Source organism: Macaca nemestrina, chromosome 7, assembly GCF_043159975.1.
Source record: "Macaca nemestrina isolate mMacNem1 chromosome 7, mMacNem.hap1, whole genome shotgun sequence".
Lineage (NCBI taxonomy): Eukaryota > Metazoa > Chordata > Mammalia > Primates > Cercopithecidae > Macaca > Macaca nemestrina.
This window is the reverse complement of record NC_092131.1, coordinates 76845412-76865023: the sequence shown is the minus strand read 5'-3', so window position 1 is coordinate 76865023 and position 19612 is coordinate 76845412. Positions and strand designations below refer to the sequence as shown.

The window sequence follows — 19612 nt, the reverse complement described above, 5'->3', positions numbered from 1 at the left end:
TTTCTCTTTTATATGTAATACTCAATTACATATAATGCCTTTGTAGGACAGATAAAAGCTACAGACCGGCTGGGCGCGGTGGCTCAAGCCTGTAATCCCAGACTTTGGGAGGCCGAGACGGGTGGATCACGAGGTCAGGAGATCGAGACCATCCTGGCTAACATGGTGAAACCCCGTCTCTACTAAAAAAATACAAAAAACTAGCCGGGCGAGGTGGCGGGCGCCTGTAGTCCCAGCTACTCAGGAGGCTAAGGCAGGAGACTGGCGTGAACCCGGGAGGCGGAGCTTGCAGTGAGCTGAGATCCAGCCACTGCACTCCAGCCTGGGCGACAGAGCCAGACTCCGTCTCAAAAAAAAAAAAAAAAAAAAAAGCTACAGACCTACATATGGAAATAACACATGCATATACATGAAAAAACAAAACTCAGATGAGCTAGAGTTTTTAGAGAAGCCTTTATACCTGAAGTAGGCCTGCAGTTGAACCACGAAGAAAGAAAAATTTTTAAAAGCAGATAAGGGTCATTTCGATCAAGTAATGACATGGTAGTACAGAACAAGGATGAACATGAAGCCTCTTGGGTTTAGGATTTGCAAAGAAGGAACTGAAAAAAGGTAACGACTTAGCAGAGCTACACAGAGAGCCTTAAATGCCATGTTAAAGAGTATGAACTTGCTGGGCATGGTGGCTCACACCTGTAGTCCCAGCACTTTGGGATGCCAAGGAGGGAGGATCACTTGAGGCCAGGAGGTCAAGACCAGCCTTGGCAACCCAGCAAGACCCCATCTCTACAAAAAATTAAAAAAAAAAAAGTTAGCCAGGTATGGTGGCACAGGCCTGAGTCCTAACTACTCAGGAGGCGAAGGCAGGAGGATTGCTTAAGCCCAGGAGTTTAAGGTTACAGTGAGCTATGATTGTTCCACTGCACTCTGGCCTGGGTGACAGAGAAAGTACCTGTGTCAAACAAACAACAACAACAAAGAGTATGGAGCCAATTCTAAACAGAACCAGATACAATGACAAACTTTTGCCATCACTGAGGCAGGAAAAGTCTGTTAGAAACTGTATACCAAAACATGCCCAAGCACTAATAATTGCCACTGACTGAAGTACTGTCAATCATAGAAGAGCATATCTATTTATAATACTTGCTATTTCTATATTTTCACTCTCTCTTTTTTTTTTTTTTTTTTTTCAGACGTAATTTTACTCTTGTTGCCCAGGCTGGAGTGCAATGGCATGATCCTGGCTCACTGCAACCTCCAACTCCCAGGTTCAAGCGATTCTCCTGCCTTAGCCTCTTGAGTAGCTGGGATTATAGGCATGTGCCAAAATGTCTGGCTAATTTTGTATTTTTCGTAGAGACGGAGTTTCACCATGTTGGTCAGGCTGGTCTCGAACTCCTGACCTCAGGCGACCCACTCACCTTGGCCTTCCAAAGTGCTGGGATTACGGACGTGAGCCACTGCACCTGGCTCTCTATATTTTTACTTTTAGTAAAACAATTTATTAAAATGTAATCCTAATCTTAGAGGATTAAAGACAATACCCAAATGTTTGGGTCAGCATTCATTTAAAAAGAAAAAGATTAGCAACTAGACTCCATTACCTATTAAAACCATTTCTCTTCTAGGTCAAGTCAAGCAATCACATACCACAGCATACCTTCAGGAGAGCACACTGCAGGAAGTTCGGAAAGGATAACCAACGCAGCTGAAACCAATCTACTTCCATCTTCTGATAGCATCTGTGGCTTCCTAGCTTTTACTCCTGGGCTACCTGTCAATTTAGGATTTAATTCTGGGAGCTGTCTAACTAGAATGCATACACACAATTCTAGTGTTGCAAAGACCAAAGACTTCCCAGGTACAAGTCCTCCGGTGTCCTTTCCCTCTCCAAACTCTGGCAGAGTTTCCTTTTCAGCAGCCCCATCATCAACTAAAAGACAGAAAGAACAGTGTTTAATAAATACTTTGTGCTTGCTTTGCTTCTGGTAGATGGCAATTTAGTTAAATCCTGTTACAGGAAATACATTTATTTAATTTTTTTGAGACTGAGTCTAACTCTGTCACCCAGTCTGGAGTGCAATGGCATGATCTCGGCTCACTGCAACCTCTGCCTTCCAGTTTCAAGCGATTCTCCTGCCTCAGCCTCCCGAATAGCTGGGATTACAGGCATGCACCACCATGCCCGGCTAATTTTTGTATTTTCAGTACAGAAGAGGTTTCACCATGTTGGTCAGGCTGGTCTCGAACTCCTGACCTCAAGCTATCTGCCCGCCTCGGCCTCCCAAAGTGCCAGGATTACAGGTGTGAGCCACCGCGCCCGGCTCGGAAATATATTTAATGACTAAATTTTGGGTGTGAAAGACTAAGAGAGAAAGAAGTTATGAAGGGAAAAGTAATCATCTTTATTATGACTTCCTATTGCAATTGGTCAAAAGAAGTCTTTTTAATCCTGTCAGTCTTATAATATTGCCTGGTTAACTCCTTCTTGCTGTTAAGACTGTAAACCTGATAGCTAGAGCTCCAGAAATTACCATGTGATCTTAGGTATCGATGGTGGCTGGACAGGAAGAAAGTCATGTCCTTAATGTCTTTAAGAAGGTGCCATATCAGCCCTAGACTCTCTATCTCTGGCCACCTATTTAGATGAGCAAATAAATCTTTGGGGTTTAAATCCACTGTTATATTGGGTTTTCTATAATATGTAGCCAACTATAATCTTAAGTGGTAAACTCTCTAATACCATATTAGACTTGTAAATGAGCAATCTGCAAACATAAGTTCTTTCCATGCACACTGGTAAACATAGCTAAAGCAAGTACTCTAGTAGTGAAGGGATTTATTTCTTCCAGGTTTTGTTAAAATTCTCATTTCACTCAGAGAATAGTAGTTTAACTACTGACGATATCTAGACTAACATGCAGAGGTGAATGAGAGGATTTAAAACCATGCCAGGCTGGGCATGATGGCTCATGCCAGTAATCCCAGCACTCTGGAAGGCCAAGGTGAGTGGATTGCCTGAGTCTAGGAGTTCGAGAGACAAGGCTGGGCAACAAGGCCACATCCTGTATCTACTAAAAAATACAAAAAAATTAGCCAGGCATGGTGGCATGTGCCTGTAGTCCCAGCTACTCAGGAGGTTAAGGTGGGAGAATCACCTGAGCTTGGGGGGTCGAGGCTGCAGTGAGCCGAGATCATGCCACTGCACTCCAGTTTGGGCAACTGGAGTGAGACCTTGTCTCACTAAATAAACAAACAAATAAATAAAGCCATGCTTAAAGACTCTACTTTCAGGGATCATTTCTATAGTTTATTACTAGGGAAGTTTCTCTGAATGTGCAGAGCACAAAAAGTAAAACAAGGCCATGCCTAGACATGTTTTATTTGTACTACACACAAAAGATGATCAAAACTATAAAGATATATTAAACAATACTTTACAAAAGAATGATGCTATTTGATCAACTCGGCACTAAAGGTTAACATTTACCTTCTGCGCTTCGTCTTTTTTCCTTCACATGTTCTTGAGCAGCACAGATAATCTGCCTTACCACTTCAAGTGAAGCCAACTGAATGGAAGGTGATTCTCTGGTTAAAATTACTCGATGTAGAACGTTCAGTAATTCTATACCCAAGTCCTATCATAGAAATCATGTAGAGGACACTGTATTAGAAATTATACATTTTTTTTTTTGTAAAAAATACCAATGCTAAATACCATGACAAAATTCAGAAAAAGAGAATGTAACAAATTGCTTTAGTGCAATAAAGTTAAGTAACACTTGCTCCATTTTAAATCAATGTCAGAGGCCAGGCACAGTGGCTCATGCTTGCAATTCCAGCACTTTGGGAGGCCGAGGTGGGTGGATTACTTGAGGCCAGGAGTTCGAGATCAAGCCTGGCCAACATGGTGAAACCCTGTCTCAACCTGATTAATGCTTTAAACCTAATAATAGCATTAAACACTTAAATAATAGACAGTCTATGCAGAAGAAATTATACTACTCACTTATCTCAACATCCAAGAGTCAATAACAAAAGAAATATACTAGATAAAACATGGTATCAAAAGTATCTGCCCAATGCATACTTGCCCTTGAGAAAAGCAGTCAAAGGGAAGTACCATACTTTGTACAGGAACCCTTTTCCCATGGCCACACCCAAGTCAGATATTAGTGCCTGACTCCATCTAAAGATTAGCCAGCAATCTCTTAAAAAGACCTAGAGGGAGAACTTAGCCAACAGGAATACTTTGTAATGGACAGTAACTACATGAACCCATTAGATTCTCTCTTGGGGAATGGAATATAAGATACAGGTATATACACAAAGAGCAGGGTATGCAGAAGCAAAAAGACACAAAGAATAAATGCCACATGTAATTAGTGGCTACTGCCCTGGAGAATGCAATATAGAACTCTCCCATCATTGCAGAAAGCAGCAGAGACAGAAAAGTGGCAGAGTCAGAGGCATGATTGTTTCTGGGTCAACACATACGCTTATGGCATTCTGGTTCCAAGGCCTAGCTGTGTGGCCGTATGGTTTTAAAAAAAAATTTCTCTGTGTTTACTCTCTGTTAACTATAGAAACCTGAACATGTTTCTCTTCCTTAAAGTCTACAGAAGCCTTACAAAAAAAAACCCCAGATAAATCACCTGATCACTGCCAATTTTTGATCTGGGCCAAGGTACATCTAGAAGGGCTTGCAATGCATGTAAACAAGCAGTTATGCTTTCCATGGTTGCATCTGAACGCAAGGAACATAGAAATTCCACGCTGATTCCTGTGGAAAGCAAAAAAAGAGGAGGAGGCTTCTTTCAAATTATTAGTTTATGAAATTAAGTAATTAATCTTATATTTTGGTAAGATATATAAACAAACAGTAAAAAGGTAATACAAATAAATCACAATGAATTTAAGACTAAACAACTAAATGACAAGACAAGTCACTTAATAGTTTGTTTCTATCTACATGTACAAGAAGAATAATCTATGCTGGGCGTGGTAGATCACCCGAGGTTGGGAGTTTCAGACCAGCCTAACATGGAGAAATCCCGTCTCGACTAAAAATACAAAATTAGCTGGGCATGGTGGCACATGCCTGTAATCCCAGCTATTCGGGAGGCTGAGGCAGGAGAATCGCTTGAACCCAGGAGGCAGAGGTTGTGGTGAGCTGAGACTGCTCCATTGCACTCTGGCCTGGGCAACAAGAGCAAAACTCTTGTCTCAATAAAAAAAAAAAAAAAACAAAACCAAAAAACTAAACTAGGCCTGTGCACTAGTTGCTTAGTTGCTATGAAACAGTTCAAAGCTGCAAAAATTACAATAAAATTGCACCAGAAAACATATGGAGTTTTACAACTTTACTTTGGCTAAAATTTATTGGGTGATCATCACGTATCAGTCATTGTGCTTTGACATACATCTTTTTATTAAATTATCGTAACAGTTGACAAAGTAGGCAATATTATTGACACTAATTCTGAGATAAATGAGCAGAGAGCTCAAGTAATTTATTTATATTTATATTTTTAATTGACAATAATTGTGAGCTTGAGTTGAAATCGTGCCAATGCACTCCAGCCTGGGCAAAAGAGTGAAACTCCATATCAAAAAAACAAAAACAACAACAACAACAACAAAAAACCCGAGGGTTGTAAACTTCTATAAGTGATTTAACTGACCTAAAATCAGATGGAATCTATCAGTATAGACATCCTCAGGGGACTTTATGGTAGCCCCAGAAGATGAACCCTGACACATGGAAGTTGGTGTTACAGGCCTGGAGAGATCAGATGCTCCTTCATCTGGGTCAGCAACAACAAAGCCCGTACTTGTAAGCCACAATGCCGTAGCATGGAGGATAAGTGCCCAGGAGTTGTAATACTGCAATTTTGCATTTTCACTAGTCTCTGCTGTGTAGAAAGCACCGCCTAAAGCAAACAGTTTCAGGAGAAATAAGAGATTAGCTGCCAATGTATTTTCTCCTTTTTCTGTTACAAGATATAGACCATTTCCATCACTCTGAAAGTTCCCTTGTACCCTTTTTCAGTCAGTTCCCTATACCCTAAGGCAACTACTTTCTAGTTTTTATCAGCACAGATTAGTTTTGCCTACTCTTCAACTTCACATAAATAGAATCACATATTCACATGTACTTATTTGCGACTAATATTTTGTTAACAAAATAACCTAACAACATTTTTAGAGATTCATTCATGCTGCTATGTTATCAGTATTGTTATCAAAGTTCTTATTTTTACTGGAGGTACAACTGATAGGTCATAGGGCTCATCTACTTTTAACTTCATAAAAAGTTTTCAGCCTAATTTGTAACTTTTTATAATTTAATCATAAACATTTAAAAACAAAATATGTGTATATGTGTGATTAAAATAAATACCAATACCCATTTACCCACTTCCAAGATGGAATATTAACATTTTCCCTGATTTTCTTTTTAAATCTCTCTTAATTTTTTTCTCTTTTTTTTCAGATGGAATCTCACTCTGTCGCCCAGGCTGGAATGCAGTGGTGAGATCTCAGCTCACTGCAACCTCCAACTTCTGGATTCAAGCGATTCTCCCGCCTCAGCCTCCTGAGTAGCTGGGACCACAGGTGTGCACCACCATGCCTGGCTAATTTTTTGTATTTTAGTAGAGATGGGGTTTCACCATGTTGCCCAGGTTGGTCTTGAACTCCTGGGCTCAGGCAATCCACCCACCTCGGCCTCCTAAAGTGTTGGGATTACAGGTGTGAGCCACCGCGCCTGGCCAATTTTTTCCTTGAAAAACCTAAGACTGTTATACCACTAATTCTTGCCCCTCCTTCCATGACTACTTTCCTCAAGCCAGTAAGAATGACTCCTAGATATGGTCTTATACTTTCACAATAATCTATGCATTCATTAATAACATATGCTATTTTTTTGTGTGTTTAAAAGTTTACTTAAAAGGCATCACACCGTATGTATCCTTTTTTTTTTGGAGATGGGGTTTCACTATGTTGTCCAGGTTGGCCCTGAACTCCTGAGCTCAAGTGACCCTTCCACTTCAGCCTCCTGAGTAGCTGAGACTACCAGCATATACTACCATGCCTGGCTTACATGCATCCTTTATTTTTTCTGTCCAGGCACGGTGGCTCATGCCTGTAATCCCAGCACTGTGGGAGGCTGAGGCAGGCAGATCACCTGAGGTCAGGAGCTCGAGACCAGCCTGGCTAACATGTAGAAACCCTGTCTCTACTAAAAATACAAAAATTAGCTGGGCGTGGTAGTGCACACCTATAGTCCTAGCTACTTGGGAGGCTGAGGCAAGAGAATCGCTTGAACCCAGGAGGTGGAGGTTGCAGTGAGCCGAGATCAAGCCACTGCCCTCCAGACTGCGTCACAGAGCAAGACTCTGTCTCAAAAATAAATAAATAAATAAATATTTTTTCACTTAACATTATGTTTTTAAGATTTACTTACAGTTGCTATATGTCTGTCATTCATTTTTCTGTTGTGTAAGTAAATCAGCTTATTTTCACTTTGTTTCAATTTTAATGCTACTGAAAAGTACAACAATCACTCCACATATCTTTTTGTATATAATTCCAACGAAAATTCTAATAGGACTAGGGTGCGCACCATAGTGTACACTATAGTCCCAGCTGCTTAGGAGGGTGAGGTGGGAGGATCACTTGAGCCCAGCTGTAGTGCACTATGATTGCTCCTGTGAACAGTCATTGTACTCCAGCCTGGGCAACCCAGCAGGACCCTGTCTCTAAAAACACACAAACAAACCAAATACACACATACAAAACTAGTAGAACTTTACAGACTCTTCCTAAAATTCATTTCAAAAAGTAAAAATACAATGATAGCTAAGACATTTTGGAATAACATGAAGAAGATTAAGAGTGGCTACAAAGTAACCAACCCATAAAATGCAGTATTAGTAACTGACTAAAAATAAGAACCCTATCCCTATTCCACACACACAAAATAAATTCCAGTTCTACCAAAGTTCAAATGTAAAAGGCAAAACTGTAAAGCTTATATATCTTTATGATCTTAAATTTAAAAATGTATGTGGTAACATACAAAAACACAAACCATAAATGACTGATTACATTCCCTAATTTTTTTTTTTTTTTTTTTTAAAGAGAGGGACTTGCTCTGTCACCCGGACTGGAGTGCAGTGGCACAATCAAAGCTGCCTGCAGCCTCCAACTCCTGGGCTCATGGGATCTTCCCACATCAGCCTTCTGAGTAGCTGGGACTACAGGTGTACTACATCACACCGAACTTCCATTAGTTTAAAAAAGGTAAAAGAAAAGGACAAGTTATAGACTGAGAGAAAATACTTATAAGACATGAAATCACAAAGGAATAGTGTTGTGTATATATATAAAGGATTACACAATCAGGAAGAAAACAATTGTCTTTTTTTTTTTTTTTGAGACGGAGTCTCGCTCTGTCACCCAGGCTGGAGTGCAGTGGCCAGATCTCAGCTCACTGCAAGCTCTGCCTCCTGGGTTTATGCCATTTTCCTGCCTCAGCCTCCCGAGTAGCTGGGACTACAGGTGCCCGCCACCTCGCCCGGCTAGTTTTTTGTATTTTTCAGTAGAGACGGGGTTTCACCATGTTAGCCAGGATGGTCTCGATCTCCTGACCTCGTGATCCACCCGCCTCAGCCTTCCAAAGTGCTGGGATTACAGGCTTCAGCCACCGCGCCCGGCCGAAAACAATTGTTATAAATGAATTTCTGATGCTGCAAAAGAAACAGCACTCAGATATAATTTAAGTTTCCTCAGCAAGGCAATTTACTTTTGCAAAAGGGTGTCACTTGCGCCAATTAAGATTGCAAGTGCACACGGAACAAAGGAGACAAGGGGGTTTTTATATCCTTAATGCGATCTGTATCTCTGTGTTCTTCCCCCATGGGCTGGGGTTGGACTGCACAATCTGAGCTGACCCGACTGGCTACTTGTAAATATTTTTCTAAATATGGAAGGGAGGGGGACATGAGGTCCAGTGGTGGAGCAACTGGGACGTGCAGTTTCGGAACAATGGGTACAGGTAACCAAAGGAACAGATGTGAGTTATCAATTAAAACTGACGGGAAGGGGGTAGGGTGTTTACAGTAACTAGAGGCAAGGAGAAACAAGAAAGTTGAGTTTGAGAACAAAGGGTAAGGAAGTTAACAGGCTAAACCTTTTGAAGAAAAACTCAGAAAAATTCATTGTATCTTATAACAAAATAAATACCAAATAGCAGATGGGCAAAGATTATGACTAAATTATTTATGGAAGAAGCAACTTAAAGACTCTTAATCAAGGAAATAAGAAAATAAAACAATGAAATATTTCATAGCCATCAGATTGGCAAAAATTATTAAGTATGATAATACAGTGTGGAGAAATGAAAACAAGTTGCTGGTGGGTGTAGCCTTTCTTTTTTTTTTGAGACAGAGTCTCACTCTTTTCACCTAGGCTGGAGTGTAGAGGCACGATCTCAGCTCATTGCAACCTCTGCCTCCCAGGTTCAGGCAATCCTCCTGCCTCAGCCTCCCAAGTTGCAGGGATTATGGGCACTCGCCACCACACTTGGCTAACTTTTGTGTTTTTAGTAGAGACGGGGTTTCACCATGTTGGCTGTGCTGGTCTCGAACTCCTGACTTCAAGTGATCCACCCACCTCAGCTTCCCGAATTGCTGGGATTACATAAGTTTGAGAATAGCCTGGCAACAAGGCAAAACCCCATCTCTGCGAAATACATAAAAATTAGCTGGTCGTGGTGGTGTATGCCTGTAGTCCTTGCTACTTGGGAGGCTGAGGTAGGTGGATTGCCTGAGCCCAGGAGGCAGAGATTGCAGTGAGCCAAAATTGCACCAATGCACTCCAGCCTGGGAAACAAAGTAAGACCCTGTCTCAAAAAAAAAAAAAGAAAATGTGTTACTGTCACTCTAGGGATTATCTAAGTATTTTACCTCCTTACCTTCAGCAGGAAGTTGGGAGGCAAATTCTGAAGGCAAAGTTAAAAGAGCAAAATCCTGAAGTGCAGCAAGCCAGAGTCTGCTTAGTGTGCCAAGATCTGCATAGACTAAGTCAAGAAGTCCATCTGATGAACATGATCCATTTCTGATACTGTCCTCTAAACAGCTGGTAGTCTTCAGAGGTTGTCTGTGGTTTTTATGTCTTTGCACAGCAATTATGTAGACCTGTTAAAGGTTAATTGAAAAACAGGAAATCTTTTATCTGCTGAAAAGGTACTATAAAATGTTTATATTTTCCTGAAGAGGCAGACTTACCTTTGAGCATACTGGACTTGAAATGCACTGTGATATCAAGAAGGCCTGTCTGTGTAACTACACACAGAAAACTGGGGTAGAAAGAGTCAAAAATACTATCTTCAATGAGATGCATTAGGGATAACAAATATCTGGTAAATATGATGCCACTTCTCACATTTACAATCATTACTATATCACGGCACTCTTTCTCACTAAGCCTGGTATGGCCTAATAATCCATCTTAACATACGGCTACAGGTAGCCATCTCTTAACTGAAATACTGAAAATATTTTCATTCAAACGTATCACTAAATCTCTACAAAGTGTACACAAATAGATTTAACATGGATTATAGAATGTTAAAGTATGCAACACAGTGTATAACATGCACTATTCCTTTATCTACAACTCTAAAATCCAAAAAGCTCTGAAAAAACCTAAGTTTTGGGCAAACTAATCTGGTGGCAAAACTGAAGAACTTTGTGAGGCCATTTATATCTATACACACAAAACAGTATGAATATTCAAACATGAATGTGTCTGATTATAGATTCTATGGTATCTTTATTGAAGAAGTAACATGAGGAGGTAACAGGCTTAAGCAAAAGCACAGGATTTAGATCCAGTCTATTTTATTTTATTTTTATTTTTTTGAGAAGAAGTCTCATTCTGTCACCCAAGCTGGAGTGCATTGGTGCCATCTCAGCTCACTACAACCTCCACCTCCCCGGTTCAAGCAATTCTCCTGCCTCAGCCTCCCAAGTAGCTGGGATTACAGGCGTGCACCACCATGCCTGGCTGGCTTTTGTATTTTTTAGTAGAGATTGGGTTTCACCATGTTGACCAGGCTGGTCTTGAACTCCTGACCTCATGTAATCTGCCTGCCTCAGTCTCCCAAAGTGCTGGGATTACAGGTGTGAGCCACCACGCCCAGGCTATTTTATTTATTTGTTTTCTTATTTTTGAGACGGAGTTTCGCTCTTGTTCCCCAAGCTGGGGTGCAATGGTGCGATCTCAGCTCACTGCAACCTCTGCCTCCCGGGTTCAAGCAATTCTCCTGCCTCGGCCTCCCGAGTAGCTGGGATTACCAGTGTGCGCCACCATGCCCAGCTAATTTTTTGTATTTTCAGTAGAAATGGGGTTTCACCATGTTAGCCAGGCTGGTCTCGAACTTCTGATCTCAGGTGATCTGCCCACCTTGGCCTCCCAAAGTGCTAGGATTACAGGTGTGCACCACCGTGCCCAGCCTATTTTATTTATTATTAAAATTTTATATAGAGATGGGGTCTCAGTATGTTGTCCAGGCTGATCTCGAACTCCTGGCCTCAAGTAATCCTCTTGCCTTGGGCTCCTAAAGTGTTGGGATTACAAGCATGAGCCACTGCACCTGGCCAGACCCAGTTTATTGAATCTAGGCACAACTACTTCCTAATGAAGGTTGTGATAAATAATGACAAAAATAAAGATTCTATAACTTTCAGGTTTAAAATACCTCTACTGGAGGAAACCCTTTTGTACATGTTGGTTAATCTCTTAGATGAAATCTGAGATTACATACCTTCATTAAAATGGTATGTGAACTGGGCCAGGCATGGTGGCTCATACTTGTAATCTCAACACTTTAAGAGGCAGAGGAGAGTGGACCATTTGAGGTCAGGAGTTCAGGACCAACCTGGCCAACACGGTGAAACCCCATCTCTACTAAAAATACAAAAATTAGCTGGGTGTGGTAGTGAATACCTGCAGTCCCAGCTACTTGGGAGGTTGAGACACGAGAATCGCTTGAACCTGGGAGGTGGAGGTTGCAGTGAGCCAAGATTGCTCCAGTGCACCCCAGCCTCGTCAACAGAACAAGACTCTGTCTCCAAAAAAATGATATGTGAACCAAGATTGGTCATGTTTGGTCACTGCCGAAGCTGGGTGATGGGTATATGTAGATTCATTATAAATACTACTACGTCTACTTTTGCAAATGTTTAAACATTGCATAGTAAATTAAAAAATATTGTTTTCTTCTTTATTAGGAAAGTAAATAAGCATTTTACTGTAAGATTTCTTTATCCTTGGAAAATAAAATAACTACTACTTAGTATTCAAAAATCATTCTATGAAAGAGCATTAGAAAGCATTACATGCTACAGAGTTGAGAGAAGACCCAAATTTCCAAGAATTCAGGATTCAATAAAAGCTGACTTCCACTGGCTACTGTAAAGTCCCTCTGGCTTATAAGTGGCACTGCTTAAAGTAGGAGATAATAGACTACGGAAGACTCTTTAAAATGCTTGACCAACATATTAACACATAAATATATCACATGTTGGAATTATTTTTAAACTTAAAAATGAACTTATTTGTAGTTCATTTTAAATAGTAAATTTCAGTTTATGGCCTAAGGTGTTTATTAACAACTTCCAAAATTCCAGTTATAAATTAAGAAATACCAACCTCTGCCCAGGCTTTAAGCACAGCTAAGATCTCCATGGTAGAAGCACTTTCATTATATAAGTGACTTAGAGCTTCTTTTCCAGCCTGTATTTTAGTTAAAGATGAAACAAGCAACTGATGAACTCTTCGGAGATCATTAAGGTCACTTACAACTCCACTTGCGATCCAGGCACTGCAAACCTAGTTTTCAAGAAATTAAAAGTTATATTTTAAAATTATAAGTATCTCCCTTGGCTGGGCATGGTGGCTCATACCTGTAATCCCAGCACTTTGGGAGCTGAGGCAGGCAGACTGCTTGAGCTCAGGAGTTTGAGACAAGCCTGGGCAACATGGCAAAACTCTGCCTAAAGGAAAATACAAAAATCAGCTGGGCATGGTAATGTGCACCTGTAGTACTAGCTACTCAGAAGGCTAGGGCAGGAGGACTGCATGAGCCCATGAGTTTGAGGACACAGTGAGCGAGAGGATTGAGCCACTACACTCCAGATCTCTAGACTCGCTGGCAGAGTGAGACCCCATCTCTTAAAACAAAAAAAACCAAAAAAACCCATCTCTTAAAAAAAAAAATCTCCCTTTTGAGTTCAGCAGAGCTCACTCACATCTCAAGAATCTAGTCACTGAGACTATATTGCTATTGCTTTCAAGAAATCCGTGGAAGGAGGCTGATAATGATAGTCAAAAGCCAGCATTTCCAAAGGGAATGAAGTCTAAGGTTGAAGCAAGGAAATCAGTGCTAATGAGCATATAAATTGAACAGTTCTAGACATATTAATATGGAGAAATGAAGCTATGAAATAATAAAACCCCAACAAAATTTTTGATTGTTTTGAAGACAGTATCTTTTTAATCTTAAAAACAAAACATCATTAATTCTACAATGCAAAACACTTGGTCCAGGTGCCATGATATTTCTCTCTCTTTTTTTGGGATAGAATCTTGCTCTGTAGCCCAGGCTGGAATGCAGGGGTGCCATCACAGCTCCTACAACCTTGACCTCCACGGCCCAGGGGATCCTCCCACCTCAGCCTCCTGAGTAGCCAGGACCACAGGCACATACCACCACGCCTGGCTAATTTTTTATTTTTTATAGAGAAAGGTTCTTCCTATGTTGCCCAGGCTGGTCTCAAACTCCTGAGCTCAAGTGAGCCACTTGCCTTGGCCTCCCAAAGGGCTGGGATTATAGGAATGAGTCACTGTGTCCAGCTGATATTTCTCTTTTTCTAAGGACAATTTATTTTTCCTCTTCTGTGTATTTAGTTAGTTATTATCTCATCTCACAAACTATTTCAAGTGGCTTAGAGCAGGAACACACATAATAAAGTTATAATAAATTAGAGATTCATACAACATTTAACATAGTTCTCTGAATAGTAAAAGCACTCAACTATTTCCCAAGTACAATTAAATAAAAATTGAAAGGACTGACTAAAATTAGTTTTTCCCACTATGTTTATAATTAATTTATTCATATCAGTCCTGCTTGCAATTAGCTCAGGTCATTCCGGGCTAGATTTTTTTTTTTTTTTTTTTGAGATGGAGTCTCCCTCTGTTGCCCAGGCTGGAGTGCAGTGGCATGATCTCAGCTCACTGCAGCCTCCGCCTCCCAGGTTCAGGTGATCCTCCCACCTTAGCCTCCTGAGCAGCTGGGACAATAGGTACTTGCCACCACGCCTGGCTCATTTTTTTGTACTTTTAGTAGACAGGGTTTCACCATGTTGGCCAGGCTGGCCTCTAACTCCTGACCTCAAGTGATCCACCTGCCTTGGCCTCCCAAAGTGCTGGGATTACAGGTGTGAGTCACTGTACCTGGCCTAGGGCTGGATATTAAGTGTTTGACAATGCAGTCTCAGAAAAGCAATGGTTTAAAATTGTATATTATATGGCTCTTAGGTATATGAAAAAGTGCTCAATCTCACTTGAAATACAAATCTAAACTATCTCGAGATAGTCTTTTATTAAAGTCTCGTACAGACAAAAATCTGAAAGTTTGATGACTCACAATGTTGCTGGGACTGTGGTAAAACAGGTACTTGTATAACATTGTTGGTGGAAATTTAAATGGTAAACATCTCTAATATCCATCAACCATTAATTATTCATCCATTCAATTTTGGGGGAATCCATCAATTCAATTTTGGGGGATTTATCTCACAGACATGCTTACACCCAGTGAAATGACCTATGCACAAGGTCACTCATACAGCACTATTCTAATAGCAAAAGACAAAAAACCCAGTGTCCGTCAATATGGAACTGGTTAAAAAAATTATAACATATCTATATAGTGGACTATCATGCAGTTATCAAAAAGGAAGAGTAAGTTCTCTACATTTAAGAAGAAAAGTGTAAGCTGTGATTGATGGTAAGACATCTATAAAGAAAAAACATTGGTAAAAAATATTAACTGGAGGATTGCGTCCCAAGATTATTTCTTAAGCTTCATCTTTTAACCATTTACCTGACACGCTTTAGCAGTGACATCAGGTGGTGTCTCTGACGTGAAGGCTGGTCTAAGTGCTGCTCCTACCTGGAAAGAAATTACATGACATATCAAACATCAATAAGTAAGACAGCACAAGTTCTCCCTCTTTTTAATGTTATTTTAAAATTATTTATTTATAACAGGTATTATGGACAGCTGTTGTTTTGTCTACCCAGCATATCTTCCCCTGTTTTTAGGTAACAACATCCCAATTTTTCCTTTGGGGAATGATCTTCTCTCCCCAACTCTTTTTTTTTGTTTTGAGACAGAGTCTTGGTCGCCCAGGCAGGCTGGAGTGCAGTGGCGCAATCTCAGCTCACTACAACCTCCGCCTCCCAGGTTCAAGTGATTCTCCTGCCTCAGTTTCCCAAGTAGCTGGGATTACAGATGCAAGCCACCACAACCAGCTAATTTTGTATTTTTAGTGGAGACGGGGTTTCACTATGTTGGCCAGTCTGGTTGGTCTCCAACTCCTGACCTCAAGTGATCCACCTGCCTCCTCCCAAAGTGCTGGGATTACAGGTGTGCGCCACCGTGCCCGGCCTCTCCCCAACTCTTAATCCACATTGTTGGTTTGGAGCTAACAGCGTTGCCTGGCTCCAGAGACTCATGCTGGGATACTGAAGGCTCTCAAGATTTTCACTGGGAGTACTGGGAAAGAAGCACTGTATCTTTCTGAGGCCCCGGGTAGGCTAAGACAGCCATCTTGATTTCACTTGGAGAGAATAAACCTGAAAATAAGGCCACTGTGAAAGAAAGCAGAGACAACTAAGAGAGTCCTATAATAATTTTCCTTTTCTGCTTGAGTTCTAATTGTATTTCTAGCACTTGCAATTGTGAGAGGGCTAAAAATATAACAGAGCTCCTCTTAATTAAGTTGAATTATAATATTTTATTCTAATACAGTTTTTCTTTTTTCTTTTTTTTTTTTTTTTTTTTTTTTTTTGAGACGGAGTCTTGCTCTGCCGCCCAGGCTGGAGTGCACTGGCCGGATCTCAGCTCACTGCAAGCTCCGCCTCCCAGGTTCACGCCATTCTCCTGCCTCAGCCTCCCGAGTAGTTGGGACTACAGGCGCCTGCCACCTTGCCCGGCTAATTTTTTGTATTTTTAGTAGAGACGGGGTTTCACCGTGTTAGCCAGGATGGTCTCGATCTCCTGACCTCGTGATCCGCCCGTCTCGGCCTCCCAAAGTGCTGGGATTACAGGCTTGAGCCACCGCGCCCGGCCTTCTTTTTTTTTTTGAGACAAAGTCTCGCTCTTGTCCCTCAGGCTGGAGTGCAATGGCACGATCTCAGCTCACTGCAATCTCTGCCTTCTGGGTTCAAGTGATTCTCCTGCCTCAGCCTCCGGAGTAGCTGGGATTACACGAGCCTGCCACCACACCTAGCTCATTTTTGTATTTTTAGTAGAGATGGGGTTTCACCACGTTGGCCAGGCTGGTCTCAAACTCCTGATCTCAGGTGATCCGCCCGCCTTGGCCTCCCAAGGTGCTGGGATTACAGGCGTAAGCCATTGCGCCCAGCCTCTAACATGGTAGTTCCAAGTAACTTTAATCCCTTCATTTTGCTTTGTCCCTAAGCATATGTTGGTATTAGCTGAACAAAGTGAAAAAGACCACTAATCAACTGATGAACTGCTCTGGACTCCCTAACTGCTAGCCATCAGAAGTTGCTTCTGAATAATAAAGAGAGATCTCCTTGGATGAATGCTGTTAAAGGATTACAAGACAGCTGATGATTTTGTTATCTTCCTTGTTCTTCTTAAATTGTTCAATGGACCAGTCAAATAATCAGTTAAAAATATTACAAAACCAGTAACAGAAACCTGAATCCTTGGGCTGGGCCTGGTGGCTCATGCCTGTAGTCCCAGCACACTGGAGGTGGAAGCAGACAGATCACTTCAGTCCAAGAGTTTGAGACCAGCTTGGGCAACATGGTAAAACTCTGTCTTTACAAAAAAAATACAAAAGTTAGCCAAGCATGGTGGCGTGTGGCTGTAGTTACAGCTACTTGAGGTTTCAGTGAGCCAAAATCATGCCACTGCACTCCAGCCTGGGCAACAGGGTAAAACCTTGTCTCAAAAACAACAACAAAAACCTCACAGACATCTGAATGATTTCCTAGGTCTAGAAAATAAATGAAGGAGTTTTTATATATCATGAAAATTAACCTTTATTTATTTATTTATTTAGAGAAATGTTGTGTTTAATGGTAAAGCTTAGCACACCCCAGCACCAGGAATGGCATGAAGTTGCAGCTGCAGGCACAGACAGGTGACCCCCAAGGAGCCTAACATGGTGAAGAGGATGAAGGAGACCATAAAACAGAAGAGAAGAGCCCCATGGCCTCAGACAGGGCAAAGCCCAGAATGGCATAGGAGAAGAGTTGCTGCTTGAGAGACAGGTTCCTGGCATAGCCAATAATCAAGATGCCAAACACCGCTCCAATGCCAGCCCCTGAACCAGCCACACCAACTGCAGCTGACCCAGCACTAATAAACTTGGCTGCTGTGTCAATGTCCCGGGAGACAACACTGGCCTGGAACTCCTGTCTGGCCACCTGGAACGGGGAGTTGCTGTAGGAAGGCTGTTTAGATGAATTTTCTGGGCTATTCAAGAACGAGGTAGACACAGGCCTGATGAGACCCCTGGTACAACAGCAGATCAGAGCTGGAGAAATGAGTAGTACCCCGGTGGTCTGCATTTTTTCAGTCTCCCATCTTTAGCCCTTGGTCTCAGTGCTCAGCTTCTTCTACCCTGAAAATTAACCTTTAAAGTTATAAAACACTCATTTTTTTTGTTTTTGTTTTCCTTAATAGGGCCTTTTTTCCCCCTCCGTGGAGATGGGGGTCTCCCTATGATGCCCAGACTAGACTTGAACTTCTGGGCTCAAGTGATCTTCCTGCCTCAGCCTTCTAAGGAGCTGGGACTACAGGCATACTACTGCGCCCAAAAGACATGTTTTATGTACTTTGCTTTTACTTGAAGCTTTATAAAATATTAACCGAAAGATTTCTTCTTCAAAGACATGTACTTTCTATATATGGATTATACTGGTGATACGTTAGCAGAGATACATACTCATTTATGAAGTGATATCCCAATTTGGTTCATAGACAGATCCTTCCTCCTTTCTTTCTTCCCTCCCTCCCTCTCTTTCTTTTTCTTTCCCCCTTTCTTCTTCTTCTTCTATTTTTTAACTTTCCCATCCTCAGACAGTTTCAGACTTTTTTTTTTGAGACAGTGTCTGGATCTGTGTCACCCAGGCTGGAGTGCAGTGGCACAATCTCAGCTCATTGCAACCTCCGTCTCCCAGGCTCAAGTGATTCTCCCACCTCAGCCTGAGACTACCGGTACACACCACCATGCCAGCTAGTTTTGTATTTTTGGTAGAGATGGGGTTTCGTCATGCTGCCTGGTCTTGAACTCCTGAGCTCAAAGCTACCTACCCGCCTTGGCCTCCTGAAGTGCTGGGATTACAGGCGTGAGCCACCGTGCCTGGCCTCATAGACTTTTTATCTGTGTGTTTAATAATAAAATTCTCTAACAGAAAGTGCTTACATTGGCTTGATACTGTTCCAGAATCACATGACCTGGAAACTCTGGTTCTGGAACAGTTGCAAATCGCCGAATAACAACTAACAGCATTTCAAGGCCAGAAAGACGGAGCTGGTCACTGTGATCTGTGGCAGCCATAAAAGCCATGCGAATTAAGTCAGCAAGATGCAGCACCAAAAAGTCATCTATAAGATTAAAAAACATATTGGGAGAAAAAAAGATTAGAAAACATCAAAAAAATGTGCTGGAACTAAGACTTACATTAAGTGATAATTTTTCCTCCTTTAATTTTATAACCTAGACTTTAAGTACCTCTGACTTGAAATACTGTTTTTACTGTTTGTTAAATAGAGACTTTAAAGCTGGATTTAATGTACACTGTAAATACACACAAAAAAACTGTCCCAAAGCTAGTAAGTATTTATAGCTACTCAGGGCAGAATTAGCATTTTTTAAGAGTCCTAATAGTATCTTCAATAAAATTTTGTTCAGATTTTATGATAAAAGTACATTAGTTGGTACAGAGGAGACTTTGGGCTTTGATTAATTAAGCAGAAATTTATCCTCTTTATGTCAAGTTGAAGCTAAGATGTAATGTTCCTTTAAAAAAAAGTTGTATGTGGCTCTTTATATGAACTACAATATCTTATTTTTACATATATTACCAAATATACAAATGATGGGAGTATAAAAAACATTTCTAGCTGCAGAAATGATAAATGGGAATTCCTTTAATTCCTACAACACATTGTTTGGTATAATATACCTCCTGTGGAGAGATATAAGAAAATCATTTAACAGAAGAAATCAACATATCTTAGTAAATGCCAACTACAACTTTAACTGAGAGC

The 19612-nt window shown here is 41.1% G+C and overlaps 1 protein-coding gene and 2 pseudogenes across 12 annotated transcripts in view; 1 reads left to right on the top strand and 2 right to left on the bottom strand.

Annotated features, from left to right (window-relative positions):
• LOC105477937 (HEAT repeat containing 5A) overlaps positions 1–19612 on the bottom strand; it is a 123101-nt gene that overhangs the window by 12979 nt on the left and 90510 nt on the right. For all 12 annotated transcript variants that reach the window (XM_071100366.1, XM_071100360.1, XM_071100359.1 and 9 more), the window contains 8 exons: positions 18765–18946; positions 15182–15250; positions 12724–12903; positions 9983–10205; positions 5688–5936; positions 4659–4786; positions 3494–3641; positions 1664–1936 (listed from right to left, as the gene is read on the bottom strand). In XM_071100366.1, coding sequence (XP_070956467.1) covers positions 1664–1936; positions 3494–3641; positions 4659–4786; positions 5688–5936; positions 9983–10205; positions 12724–12903; positions 15182–15250; positions 18765–18946 — 1452 coding nt within the window. The remainder of the gene's footprint in view (positions 1–1663; positions 1937–3493; positions 3642–4658; positions 4787–5687; positions 5937–9982; positions 10206–12723; positions 12904–15181; positions 15251–18764; positions 18947–19612) is intronic.
• Positions 3282–3357, top strand: LOC112425965 (small nucleolar RNA U3; annotated as a pseudogene).
• Positions 15257–18646, bottom strand: LOC139364319 (ATP synthase F(0) complex subunit C1, mitochondrial pseudogene; annotated as a pseudogene).